General features: G+C 28.7%; 1 protein-coding gene across 2 annotated transcripts in view; it reads left to right on the top strand.

The window, feature by feature from the left end:
* LOC130674144 (lachesin-like) overlaps window positions 1-15,801 on the top strand; it is a 57,623-nt gene that overhangs the window by 18,719 nt on the left and 23,103 nt on the right. For both annotated transcript variants that reach the window (XM_057479419.1, XM_057479415.1), the window contains exon 2: window positions 8,158-8,255. In XM_057479419.1, the coding sequence (XP_057335402.1) occupies window positions 8,158-8,255 (98 nt within the window). The remainder of the gene's footprint in view (window positions 1-8,157; window positions 8,256-15,801) is intronic.

Here is a 15,801-nt window from a genome sequence, read left to right as displayed (position 1 = left end):
GTTATGAGGTATATTTTATAGAAAATTTCATTTTTTGTAAAAAAGGCCAAGATCAATTTTCCTTTATTATCATTCCTCTTTTCAAAATTTTAATTTAAAGACAGCTGTAATCAAAGTTTTACAAAAATACTAAAAATATAAATTGTTATGCCTTAAGAGTTTTTGGGATTTTCTTGAATAATAACGACACTCGAATTCTTAATTTGAGTAGAGTTTTTTTTATTTATTGACAAATAACACTGAAAACTTCACTTTTAAATGTATTGTTTAAATGAAATGTTTAAGAAGCGACTGCCGGTAGTTAGTCAGAAAGAAGGGCTGAAAGAATTAAGAATAATTACAGAATTTATAATTAAGAATAACTTTGGTTTAAGTAGAATAAAAGTATAATTCCTTAGTTTCTATAATTAGCACTATTGTTATTATAGTTGTAAGACATTTAAATCAATTTACTTGTAATATATTTGTAATACATTTAGGTTCCCTAACGTTTCATCCGCAGACGTTAAATCCGCGACGTTGTAAATCGGTAATGTGCTCTCTTTTTCAAAAGTTTTGTGTGTGTAGTTACAATAGTACGTTAACACACTCACGCTTACAATGGTACTGAAAAAATTAAATAAGTAAATAAATTATTATAAAGTCGCGGATTTAATGTCCGCGGGCAAACATTCGTGATGCCCGGCAGTCAGCGATTGCAAGTGATGCTATACAACTGATATTATTACGCTCTGAGAAAAGTTAAACAATAAGTACCCGGGTTGGAATATCTAGCCTCAATCTAGCCTCATCGAACCCAAGTAAGCCTCAATCCAGGCTCACTGAGTAAAAAAAGCATTTTGAGCTTCAAATTATGTTCAAAAAGCCTCAATGAGCCTCAAATTATTCTCAAAGATTTTTAAAAAGCCTCAAGGGCCTCATATGAACCTACTACTCGACTGTATAATTTAAATTCGATTAGTATTATTTGAGGCTCTTTGAGGGTCATTGAGGCTCTATGAACATTATTTGAGGTTCAAAATGCTTTTTTTACTCAGTGAGGCTAGATTGAGGCTAGATATTTCGACCCGGATAGTCATGGCGACTGATAGCGAGCGTAAGAACATGTCTCCACTTTTGGAAGTGACCGTGAAACTACACGCAGAGAATTTTACAGTATTTTTACATAAAAAATTTATAGAAAAATTACTATAGTCATAGTAACATGAGGACCGTATGGAATTATTGTACAAATTACCGATAACGTAGGAATTTTTTTAAAATACATCGAACAGAATTTACAAGCCCGTGTAAAAAAAATTGTTGAAAGAATGTTAAAAAAGTGTTGACTATTCAAAACTTCAAAACTTGACACAATGACGACCTTTTTTCAAACAATTTTCAAACTTCTAAAAATGCACAGAAATAAACAATTCACTTAATACTACAAATTAACATTTTTCGGTACACAATTGGATCAGAATAAACGGATTTCGAACTATTTCTGACCATTTTTCGTTTTATCATATCTTTATAATATTAGGACATTTATTGATTTTTCCCCGAAATTTTCAAAAGTTTAAAAAACGTTCGTCGTTGTGTCACGTTTCGAAGTTTAGAATAGTAAACACTTTTTTAACCTTTTTTTAACGATTTTTTTTACACGGGAGGTGCATTGTAATTTTGACAAAGCAACAGATTAAGAAATTTTAATTTCTTGGATAAAATTTAATCTGTTGCTTTGTCAAAATTACATTGCACCTTGTAAATTCTGTTCGATGTATTTTAAAAACTCCTACGTTATCGGTAATTTGTACAATAATTCCATACTGTCTTCATGTTACTATGACATAGTAATTTTTCTATAAATTTTTTATGTAAAAAATACTATAAAATTCTCTGCGTGTAATGAATGGAGGCATAACAAAATATATATTTTTCAAAAATTTATTTGAAACTCTGAAGGATAATTTACCTGAATACTTGATTAAACTTTTTTGGTAAAGAATTTAATTTTCCATAAAAAAAAATTTATCATCAATTTTCCTTTATTTTAAAAATTGATTGTAAGGTCTGAAGGCATTGTATGTGAAAATTTAATCAGACCCTTTTTTAAAGGAAATAAAATCTCCTATCAAAAATATACTTATGACTTTTCATTAATTTTCCATAAATTAAGATTTTAATCTTGATTACATTGAAATGCATTTTCGTTCTAAACCCAATTGATCTCAAAAAAAAATTTAAATGATAAAAAAGAAGTGCAGAATATTGGATTCGTGGTTTTAAATCTCATGATAGTTATAACCCATCCTCTTTCAAACTCTTACACGTGGGGCTTATATAGGCTTGGCATCGCACACAGAACTCGTAGTCCAGGAAAAAATAGTGCAACGTCCTCGTAAATCCTCCTGGCATTGTACCATTCCGTCGTCAAATTATAAAACACCAATAAATCTAATTGTACATCGGACTATTAGTAATTGGCTACCGTTAAAAAAAAAAAATAAAAAAATTACCACAGGCAATTTCAGTCAAGCCTTTAGTCCTCCGATCCTGGGTTAGGCACAAAAAAAAAGTTTTTTAAAAATGATTGTATCGTTTCACATGCTCTGACAACATATTTTACACTCCAAGTACTTGCCTCATACTTTATAATATATGTATTTAACTTGCGTGCGTTACTTTAATTTATTTTATAGACAATTAATAGTGATGGGTCAATTTGAGACAATATTTTTTTTTTCTCTATTCAAGTGTTCATTTTGATTAAAAATTAACTTGACTATAAACTAATTTATCAATAATTATACTGACCAATTTGCCCCAAAATCTGTTCAAATATGATTAATTTACAAAGTGAGTGATTAAAAGTGAACAATTAAGCTGGAGTAATTAATTAATCGGCTTAAGACGGGAAAGTATGAACGTTTGAAATTGGAAATTGGAATTTGGTGACTAGTAACTAGACAAGTTTTAGTTATAGAAATGAAGTAATCTTCTTAGTGAGAAATAAAGTTTATATAAATTGAATGTGTCAAGATAGTTGTCGCTTAAGCAACTCTGGAACTAGATTTCGACTTGATGGTATACAGATTAGACAGTACAGTGGGAGGGCTGGAAGGAGCCAAGAGGGAACCAAGTGAGCGTGGCCTGGCGAAACAGAAGGGTTGAGGATTGAGACAGAGTGCCATGAGGGTGGATTTAAATTACCGAGTTACCATTAATGAGCTAGATAATACCTCTCTTATATCTATTAATTCACTGCCTTGATTTATTTAAACTTTATGTCTTTATATATTTTTTATTTAATACTTGCGTGTTAATAATATCGTTTAATTATTCGTATATGTATGATTACTTGTATGTGTATGTGTACTTTCATTAAATCACGTTGAGTGCTCAGATAAATTTTTATGTGATAACAATTTAAGTGGATTTTTTTTGTACCAAGAGAGCAAAGCGTTGATGTTGCGAAATAATTTATATTTTTCAAAATTCACTTTGACGGTTAAGGAAGATTTGTAATCAAACCTTTTTTGTAAAAAATTTAATTTCCTATCAAAAATGTTCTTGTCAATTTTTATTTATTTTCATTATTTTTCCCAAAATTTTAATTAAAAGGAAGCTGTCATCAAAATTTCAAAAAATTACCAAAATTATAAGTACACTATTTGAAAATTGATTTTAAGGGCGAAGGGCTCGTTGTACATGAAATTGTAATCAGACCTTTTTTGTAGGAAATTAAATTTTCTATCAATAATATTCTTGTCAATTTTTATTTATTTTCATTATTTTTCTCAAAATTTTAATTATAAGAAACCTGTCATCAAAATTTCAAAAAATTACCAAAATTATAACTACACTATTTAAAAATAAATTTTAAGGGCGATAGGCTCATTGTGCATTAAAGTGTAATCAGACCTTTTTTTTAGGAAATTAAATTTCCTAAAAAAAATATTCTTACAAATTTTCCTTCATTTCTATTTCTTTTCCTATGAAATTAAATTGAAACAAAAACTTGTAATTATTTTTATCCCATCTAATTATTTTTGAAAAAATGATAAGTAAAAAGATATCTAATCAATTGTCGGTGTCATCTCGTAAATATATTTTTTCCTTTAACCAATAACAACACACCTGTGCACCTCAGTGTCACATCTATCAAATTACGCTCCGTCTTGTATCAAATTCGTTTAGTCGACAAAGACAAAAATTTAATCACGTCCTTTGGGATCGACATAAGTGTTAAATAAAATTTGATACATATATCATTACATGTATCCGTCTGTGACAGAAGGACATTTTGCTATGTCGTCGCGGAAAGAGGAAAGAGTAAAAAATATTAAATCTCAACAGAGTCAAAAGCAAAGAGAATTCATGATCAACTCACTCGAGTATTTTATAACTTAATTTTATTTCACACACTCAGACCTTCTAAATAATAATAATAATAATTAACAGAGACCATAAAAACGACGGTTAATTGTATTAGAAATATTTTATTGAGTTGTAGATACTGAAATAGTTGAGAGAGTTTATTATTAATAAAAAAAAAAAAAAAATTATATTTGAATTTTAAATCACATCCTGAATCTCCCTCGTTGATTTAACAAGTTTTAATCATTCTAATTTTCAGTGTTTGAATTTGTATTAGTCATCCTACTACTTCAACTTAAACTTCTCATACCATATATAAATGCTAGTTGCCGTGCTCCCGACGGTTAACGTAACGAGAAATAGTTTAAATTGGGTCATGAGTGGCCGCCCATTTATATTTACTCATGTTCAGTCCACAAAATCACTCATCAGAAACCAATTTTTTTTTTATTTTCTATTAAAAAAAAAAAAATCACTTCATAAAGTGTCAATATTTAACTTTATTATTAAGAAAAATGGGACAGTTTGGCAAAAATTAACTAAATTGATAAGATTAATTATAAATATAAATTGAAATGATTTTAAAAATTAATATTTACTTGACCTATTTAACCATAAATCTGAATATTAATTACAAGGTAAAATATTAGCTTAACAATAAAGTACCATAAGATCGTATTTGTAGTAAATTTAATACTCTACAAAAAAGGTATCTATAAATTTATATGAATTTTTTCAGAATTTTATTTAAAAGTGAACTCTACACGGAGAACACGGAAAAAAATTAATCGTGAATGCAACATGATGCAGTCTTGGTAAATAAACATGATGAAATCATGTTGCATTCACATGATTTGTCATGTTGCATTCACATGATAGTCATGTTGCGGTAACATGAGAAAATCATGTGGCATTCACATGATTTGTCATGTTGCATTCACATGATAATCATGTTGCGGTAACATGAGAAAAATCATGTTGCATTCACATGATTTGTCATGTTGCATTCACATGATATTCATGTTGCGGTAACATGAGATAATCATGTGAATGCAACATGATCTTCTCATGTTACCGCAACATGATTATCATGTGAATGCAACATGATTTCATCATGTTTATTTACCAAGACTGCATCATGTTGCATTCACGATTAATTTTTTTCCGTGAAAAAATGTGCTATCCCCATCAACTTTTGATTTTATCGATCTGCTTTGGAAAAATGATAAGCCGTGTAATAATTTCTAGTTGTTGTACACTACCTAATACGACGCTATTCATCTGGTTTACAGAAATTACTAAACAGATTGTAATTTTTTAAGAACACAAATAAATTCGTAATAAAAGTAATAATATAAAAATTTTTCAGATAAACATATAGTATTAATTACTGTTTTGTGATTTTTACTATACATTTAGTAATAAATAGCAAAAGTAATGCAATCATTGATTTGCATTAGTATTTCTTACTTAAATATATTAAATATTTCAATATTTTTGAGAGTCGTTTTCTCCGTGTGTATAGTAATTAAAAAAATTTATGAGAAACAGACATGGAGCAACCAAAATAAGTTTATTAAGTCACGTATTACCCGATTGCCTGTTTAGCTATCACCCGAAATTGATGAGCCGAGGTGACGACAAGTTTAGATGCGTGTTAACCGGTAATCCACCCTTCCTTACACACACGAAAGATTAATCAGTGATTTAAGGTTCCAACGAATTAAAATTATAACACCCAAGATACCAGTAAAATAGTATACTAGATAATAAATTTACCCCCTAAACCCTCTTACCCATCTCCTCCTTCTTCTCCATCCTTATAAAACAGTTTAACATATAATGAAGGCAATAATTTAAGACGATTACAAATGCTAAGTCAGATGATTGAGACATTGGGGACCGGTGGCTTTGATGTTGTTACCTCATGTCCTCATCCAAGACTAAGGAGTATGAGGATAATCGGGTTTTGGTGATGGTTCGGCGATCAAATCATGTCTCAAGCCGACTTGAATTCCCATACAAGTTAACTCAAAGTCTCAATCGGTTGATATTGATCGCATCTATAATCTCAGAACATCTGTATCGAATGGACGATTGGACATTATTACAGACTAGTTCCATCAACCCATTCAACCACTACGACAAACACACCCTTAATACACTGAATAATTCAGTATTCAATGCATATACAAGATATTCTTATTTACGTCACTATACAATCGTCATTGTATACGTGTTTTTATTTTACAAAATAATACGAAATTTACATCTATCATTAATGATTACATCATACCAAACTTTCCAGACGACCCATTTTATTCTCACCTGGTTAAAACAGATTATTCAAACCACAACACGGTGCTAAACAATATAAATTTTTGATTATTCAAATCGACTGCTTCGTTACCAAGATTCGATAAAGTTAAGTTCTAATTTCGATACATTTTTATTATTAGGTTTTATCCTTTTTTTCATTCATTGTTGGACTGAGGGACGAATAATTAAATACTGAATCAAACAAGATATCAATCATATAAATTGGTTAATTAATTTTTTAAATACAAGCATTTAAAGTTCGAAACATATATTTTTTTTAATGAACTCTAATCAGTGGTGGTGAGTTCGAATCCTTGTCGAGGTCTTTTTTGTCTTTTAAATAAAAAGTGGGTATTGAAATTTCACGATTACAAATAAAGTTGATACGGTTTATTTGTTTGAAACGTTATGGGCTTCAATGGAAGCTGTATAAAGTGAGCAAGGGGAGGGCTGGGAAGTGAGTCAGAGGGATGGGTAATATGCGAACGTGCCCAGCCTTGTGATTCGTTCTATTTTGCTCAACTCAGGATCTTGAACAACTCGTAGTATGATCAACTCAAGTGGAACTAAGTTGAGAGTCTCATCTCTTTTCAGACTTCAGAGCTCTTGGTTCTCTGTGAGATAGACAGCCGAATCTACATCATTCGTACTGAGTAGGATATTTCTTCCACATTATGTCACGGATGTCAAAGAATCTTTCAAATCTTGTTCAATATTTGTTCATTCGATACCCGCGTTATTAAAAATCGATACTATGGGTCTTCAATAAAAAAAAGCGCAGTCAATTGTTTAAATTTCGTTTCCTTTTTTTTTTTCTTTTTTTTTATTCAATTCTTCATCATTGATTTTAGCATACGGTTTTTTTGTCACCCCGGCCAACGTAATTGCGGTCGGACTAGCGGACCGTGAATACCAGATTTTTTTTTTCAGGTGTCAAAGGTCATCACGAGAGGGCTGTGTTTTAAATTTACTAGGATAAAAAGTACAAAAGGAAACTGAAAATTTCTAAACGAACTATTGGACTTTTTTTTTTAATTCGTGTAAAAAATTTTTTATCTATCGAATAGTACACTGCGGGTGTAATAAAATTCAGTTTTTTTAAAAAGATTAATTTGCAATGAAAGTTTTTAAAGAAAACTCATACATTACTAAGGTATAAATAAATATAAATTAAAATGAGTGAAAGAAATAACGAAAAAAAAAAAAAAATAAATAAATAAAATAGTTTCAAGTCGGTGTTAGAGACTCGGCAAATGAAGAGTTGCCGTAATCCTGCCTCGACCCGCTTATCCAAACTCCCGTGAATTCACAGAGTTATTTTACTATGTATATGTACATTTATTTCGAAAACTTTTTGGTTGCCCTCTACACTTGTACTTCTACCACCAGCACAAAAAAAAAAAAAAAAATTAACTTTTCTGACTGATAATTATAATTTTTGAAATTATAATTAAAATAATTAATAAATTATTATTTCAGATTTACCGAGATTTGGAAAACCACTCAACAATCTCACCATTTCTGTTGGAAGAGAGGCTATTTTTACTTGTATAGTAGAAAATCTAGGTCCTTATAAGGTAATTTATCGATAATTTATTTTTTATTAATTTTAAATGCTTGATAAAAATGTTTTCTGTCTTAAAATTAACAATTGTTAAACGCAAAAAAAACAATCATAAATTTTATTCGGATTTTCATTCATTTTCATTGTTTGAAATGATAAAATACGTCATCTTGCCATGTAGGTATAGTTGCATTTTTAATACTTTAGGTTAATTCTTTCACACACGTTAGAAGCCCACAAACACAAGTAAAATTTGATTGTTTCAAACTATAAAAACTGATGCGCTTAAGATATATTTTCTACAACTTGAAGAAAGTAATAATTCTATAACGCTGTATATAAAATCATTTGCTCGACATTGAAAATTTTATTTGTCATACTGAATGTTTTTTTACTTTTTTAATATCAACTTTTATGTTCCGAACAGCGAATATTGATGCAGAAACGTTATATCATTATAATTTAATTTTTTTATCTACCAAACAGTAATTTCTATTACTTGTAACATGATTTATTTACAGATAAACTTTAAATTTTAATATTTAAATTAAGACTATTATAATTTATTTTATAAAACCAAGAAATTACTGTTTGAAATGATATTAAATTGTGACCACATTCTAAATTTTAAGTTATCAATTATTAATTTTTATAATTTATTTATTTGCGTGTAGCGAAAAAAAATAATAATTATTAAATATAAAAAAATATTATAATTTAAATGTAAGTAAATTTTTATCAAGACATTCGTAAACTTCCATCAGAGTCTAAGGAAATAATATAATTTTATTAAGCCACCGAAATTAGTTTGCGCGTACGGAAGAGATGAAGGAGACGAAAAAAATAAAACTTTAAAATCATCGTTTATTTTATTATTATTATTAATTTTTTTTTTTTTTTTTTTTTTTTTAATAAAACCTAATTGGAATGATAAAATCCTCACTTTTATTTTTCACCCCAGTCTTCGCAACTTCCGCCCCCATCCCTAATTTCGGCAACCGCCAATCGACAGAAAAAAAAATCGACCCCATATTTTTTAATTTTCAAATAAAAACAATTGCAATCACAAGTTTAACAAACTCATGTCTGTAAAAAAAAAAAAAAAAACATTACAGGTAACAATCTAGAGCGAATGGTATCAAAGATAGAGAACTGCAAGAGTTAAGAAATTCTAATTACTTTAAACTGTTTCTCATTTACTTACAACTTTCAAAATTATGTAATTAAAATATATACAAGAGTTTCCGTTGTTTGGTAATTAATTGATGAGGGAGTAAATTTAATTTTCAAATATACGAAAAAAAAAAAAAAAAAAACAGATTGTAAAATATTTATTAGCTCGCATTAGCATGACTTAAATGGTAAATTATAATTTAGTAGCGGTTAATAAAAGAATGAAAAAATATAACATTTATTTTTAAAACTTAAATAAGATAAGTGGGTAATTTGAAAATTTATAAAATAAGAAGCTTTTCCGCGATTTGTTAAATTAAAAAATAGTATTTTTTTTTTGTTTAACTCTTGGGTCAGTGGATATAAGAAAATTTTAAAAATTTGACATGTCAAATTATTTGTTTTTAAACTGGGGTAAGATGGATTAATTGTAAAAATTTTAGTAAAAAAAATTTCGCAAGTTTTTATCACCACTTTACCCCACTTAATGGCCATCTATAAATTACATAAAAATTTTCTTGAAGGAAGGGGATTCGTGATTTGTTACAGAGAAAAGGGAGTTGAAAAAAAAAAAATGTCATGTAACACGAATGAATTTCGACTTTTCGTATACAGAAAAAAGAGTTTTTTGGCGCGAAAATTTTTCACCCGCCACAAGAAAATTTTTTCATTATAAAGCGGAAACAAGAATTATCTTTGATTTTGTCGAAATAAATCTTTTCTCGTCCTGAGAAAGTAATCATTTTAAATTCATAATGCAAAATATTTCTTGCGCCAAAAAATCTTTTTTTCTCTGTATAAATTTTTTTTTTTTAATTTTAATCTCCCGCGTCCTAGTTTGGTGACAGTGATTATATGTTATAAAAACTGAATAAATCTAAGACTAATCTGAAATTTCAGATAATTTACTTACTTTCAATATAATATTGAAGAAATATTTTTCTCAAAAAAAGTCAATTTTCTTATGTTATACTGAAAAAGTCGGGAGTGAATACGGATGTTATTTCAATCCGAATTCACTCCCTCACTCGGAGTTCCGAAGTTTAAAAAAAATCACTCCGCATAAGGAGTGAATAGGGATTTTTTCATAGGCGGAGTGATTTCACAGTGACGCGGATGTCATTTCAATCCACATTCACTCCGGTCCTAAGTTTTAATACTTAAATAAATTAATATTTAATAGAAACAGCTGTTAATGAGATACATAATTATTTCATTAAATAATTGATTGACATATGAATAATTAAACTTAAAATGTTATGTTTTTAATTTATAAAATGTTTTAGTAACTCACTAAGTTATAATTTCATGTATATAATACATAGTGATTATATTAAATTATTGAAGAGTTATAGTGACATAGTTTTTATGGGAAAATTTTATATTTCGCTACAATATGAAATGTTATCTCGTTGTATAATTGATGTGAGTCATACGACAGTTTGAGACTCAGTGGAATTTTATTTGTGAAAGTTTTATTATCAGCAGCTTATAATTTTTTAAAATCATTTCGCATGAATAGGGGAGGGTGGGGCAGAGCGGCCCCCCTAAGCCAATTATTAACTTCCCGCTAAAAAAATTGCAAATTTTCAAAAAAGGGAAGTTATTGGTTTCGGTCCGATTTTCGAAAATCGAGTTTTCATCAGATGTCGACGTTTTGAGGTCCTAGGAAACTATTCTGACTATCCCCGGGTGGACGTCCGTGTGTGTGTGTGTGTGTGTGTGTGTGTGTGTGTGTGTGTGTGTGTGTGTGTGTGTGTGTGTGTGTGTGTGTGTGTGTGTGAACTTTGTTTTGTCCGACGATATCTTTGGAACGGATGAACCGATTTGAACGTACTTGGTGGCGATCAAAAGAGCTCACCAAAACTTAGTCTTGATTCGATTTTGGGGTAAATTGGTCCTGTATTTTACAAATTATACAAAGAATAAGAATTAAAATTTTTTTTTTATTTTAGTTTTTTATTGATTTCTCAGAAACGACTTATACGATCAACTTCAAAATCTAATCAGCTCTAGAACTCAATAAAACACGTCGATTGCCGCCTCAATCATCAAAATCAGATAATTCGTTCGAGAGTTATCGCGGGAGAAAGAAATGGTAAAAAACAGTTTTTTGCGAATATCTTCGAAACAACTAAACCAAACAATTTTAAAATTTTATCAGCTCTAGAACTCAATAAAATACGCCGATTGCCGCCGCAACCATCAAAATCGGTCCATTCATTCCTGAGATATCGTGGGAGAAAGAAGTGCTAAAATCGGTTTTTTTTTAAAACAATGGCACACTAAAGTATTTTCGAGCTCGTAGAGCTCGAAATATATCCACAACAATGTTTTCGAGCTCGAGGAGCTCGAAAACAGCGGGAAGTTTTGGGGCTGGCCCGCAGGGTCACCCATACGAAAAAATTTATAACCTAAAATATAATCGGTTATAATTATTATAATTTGAAATATATTGTCGGAATATATCCACAAAATTATATCCACAACTTATAAGCAACTTTATAATACATTATAATCCAAAATATATTTTTAAGGTTACATTCGCTGATATATTCGCAAATTATAACCGGAATTATAGTAAATTATACCCTAAAATATATCTTTAAAGTAGTACCCTTAGATATATACGAAATTATAACCGAAATTATAATAAACTATATCCAAAAATATATTTCTAAAGTTATATTCTCAGATATATCCGCAAATTATAACTGGAATTATAATAAACTATATCCCAAAATATATCTTTTGAGTTATATCCTTAGATATATCCAAAATTCTAGCGAGAATTATAATAAATTATACCCCAAAATGTATCTTCAGAGTTACATCCTTATATATATCCGCAAATTATAACGAGAATTATAATTGATTATACCTCAAAATATATTTTTAGAGTTATATTCTCAGATATATCCGCAAATTCTAACCGAAATTATAGTCAACTATATCCTAAAATATATGTTTTAAGTTATATCCTTAGATACATCCGAAGTTATAACCAAAAATATAATAAATTACACCCTAAAATATATCTTTAAAGGTGTACCCTTAGATATATACGAAATTATAACCGAAATTATAATAAACTGTATCCAAAAATATATTTCTAGAGTTATATTCTCAGATATATCCGCAAATTATAACTGGAATTATAATAAACTATATCCCAAAATATATCTTTTGAGTTATATCCTTAGATATATCCAAAATTCTAACGAGAATTATAATAAATTATACCCCAAAATGTATCTTCAGAGTTACATCCTTACATATATCCGCAAATTATAACGAGAATTATAATAGATTATACCTTAAAATATATTTTTAGGGTTATATTCCCAGATATATCCGCAAATTCTAACCGAAATTATAGTAAACTATATCCTAAAATATATCTTTTAAGTTATATCCTTAGATACATCCGAAGTTATAACCAAAATTATAATAAATTACACCCTAAAATATATCTTTGAAGTTCCCGGGAAGAAAAAATTATATATAATAATATATAATCATATGTAATTATATAATTTTGTATAATTATACATGATTATATCTCATTATTTTAAACTTTTTATTTTTAATTATATATAAATATACATAATTATTCAAATTTATATAAAGTCTTATATAACTGTATATAATCATATATTTTTATATAAATATACATAATTCTGTTATTTTAAATATAATCATACATATTTTTACATTCGCTCGAAAAAATTTTATATAATTATATAAAATTTTATACAACTGAGTTCTAAAAAATTTTATCGAATCGCAATTTCTGAGTGAATATCAAGCTGTGCGGGTGTTTGAATCATAATATTTTGTGAAATAATTTAGATACAACCAAACAACGTAAGCCTATTCATAAAAACTGCAAAATGATTTAGAAAACAAAGTCTATAAAATTTTTATCTCGCCTCCGGGCGGAAAGCGTCAACTTTTGTCCCGCTGTGCAAAACAAAGTTGCCGCTTTCCGCCTCCGTCGAGGAGAAAAATAGTATACACTCCTCGGAAAGTAAATAAGAAAGCCTCAGATCACATTTTTGTTGACCTCGGCTTCGCCTCGGCCAACAATTACATGTGATTTGAGACATTTCTTACTTTACTTCCCTAGATGTGTAATATACTATTGATTTATTACCGCATTCATAAATGTTATAAAGAAAAACTTTTTTTTTAATTCTTGGAAATAGACTAACAAAACCCAAAGCGGGATGACAGCTAAAAAATTTTGAAGTTCTAACGATTAATTATGTTATAAAAAACTCAGATATAAAATTAAAAAAGTTTTAGTGAAGTTTAAAAGATTTTAACTTCTCATTTTTTTTTTAATTTGCCAAAAGAAGGAATTATTGCCCCGCTATTAGTGGGTATACCACTATTGGTCTCTTTACCCTATAAACAATAACATAATTGAATACAATACAAATAATAGAATCAATCATTTATTGATGTCTTCAATTTTCTAAAGTTGATTTGTATCCAAATAAATACAATTAACTTCTACTTTCAAGTGGTTCATTCAGCACAGTTGTTAATATATCCGACTTCGAATCAGAAGAGTTTGGGTTCGAGCCCATGACTCGGCGAGATTTTTTTTTTTTATTTTTTTCATGGCTGTTATTGTATATGTAACTTAATAAAGTTATATATAATTATATATTTATACCTCGATTAGACTTTAAAATTGTATTTGAAAATTTAGAATTTAAATTATAATTTAGAGTTATAATCTATGGTTTATAATTTGGATTATAATTTAAAATTATATTTGAAAAATTATAATTTAAATTACAATTTTGAAATTAGAATATGATTATTGTAATCTCGATTATAATTCTAAATTATATCTCACGGTTATAATCTTGCGGCAAAATGTCATATAATCTAGGATATATCCAAGTTATAATCATGGATACATATTTGACTACATTTTCGGTTATAAATATTTTCGTATGGGCAACCGATAGACAGATTTTTATTACTTTTTGTGGCTTTCAACCATAAGATCATTTTACTTTTGTCCTATTTCGAACAAATTTATGGACATTTTGCCAAAATTCTGAAAAAAAAAAATTTTTTGTGGGGCAGAGCGGCCCCCCTCCAAAAAATGATAAAAAATTTTTTTTTTCGTTTTTTTTTTTTTTAAATTGTTTTCATCATTAAGAATGTATTTCTTTCTCTTGACAACTATTTTCAGTTTTATATTACTCGAAAAAAATTTTTTAAAGTGTAATAAATCGTTCACTCTCGATTAACTTAATTACTAATTGTTATTTAATTAAAAAAAAAAAAACAATTCTATAGTTTTACTTTATTTCAAAAATTTACCAACTAAAAAAAAAAAATTTATTTTTATAAATTTTTAGTGACCAAATTTGCCTGTTACATAGAGAAACGGCCGAAAAATATGAAAAAATAATTTTTTCGGAAGTTTCGACTGGTCCATTTTGCCCCAGGTGTTATGCGTAGGGCTAGAAATGTGTAATTATAATAATTTTTTTTTAATTTAACGATAAAAATATGAAAAAATCACTTTTTCAAAATTTGGGGCTTGTTCATTTTGCCCCAAATGTCATGCGTAGGGGTAAAAATGCGCAAACATATCGGATTTATAGTAATTAGTCGAAAAAAAAAAAATTTTTTTTTTGATCAAAATTTCAGAGGGGCCGCTTTGCCCCACCCTCCCCTATATGGAAAGGGAGCTTATAATTATTTCCGTACTAAATGTCAAAATATCAAAGACCTAAGCTCACTATGTATTAGTAATATTTTCCGAAACTTTTCTTCGGAGTGAAATTCACTCCGAGGAAATTAAATAAATAAATAATCATCCACTCCGCGATAACTCCCATTTGGAGTGAATTTCACTTTGAAGAAGGGGAGTAAATAAATGAAAAGTCATCCGCGTTCACTCCGCAAATTCTTTTCATTGTATAAAGGGGGGTGGGGGGTACTAAAAAATAGCGTTGCGTAATGAATTTATGTTCTTGTAATAGTATTTGTTATTGAAAAAAAATGCTAAATTAAATAGCTGGTATCACAATATTAATTTTCTAATGATAATTATACAAGTACATTAATTGAAATTTGATTGGGGCGAAGCATATCACATGAGGTTGTTGTACAAGAGATCGATTTCCAATGAACCTCTACGCTATATATCTAGCGTTATTAAAGCTGTATAAGTGTGCATGCTCTCGCGAGCGAGAGGAAATATTATTCCAGTATCCATACTAGCAAACCGAGTGGGCGAGTTTGTGAACGAGTGAGCGAATAACTAGAGTTAAAAGCACATTTATCGATATGCATCACGATAATAATTACCTCTTTATATCTCACTTTATATATATATATATATATATATTAAA

This window comes from Microplitis mediator, chromosome 1 (genome assembly GCF_029852145.1).
Source record: "Microplitis mediator isolate UGA2020A chromosome 1, iyMicMedi2.1, whole genome shotgun sequence".
Taxonomy (NCBI): Eukaryota; Metazoa; Arthropoda; class Insecta; order Hymenoptera; family Braconidae; genus Microplitis; species Microplitis mediator.
The sequence above is the reverse complement of the archived record's forward strand: the minus strand, read 5'-3'. Positions and strand labels throughout refer to the sequence as shown.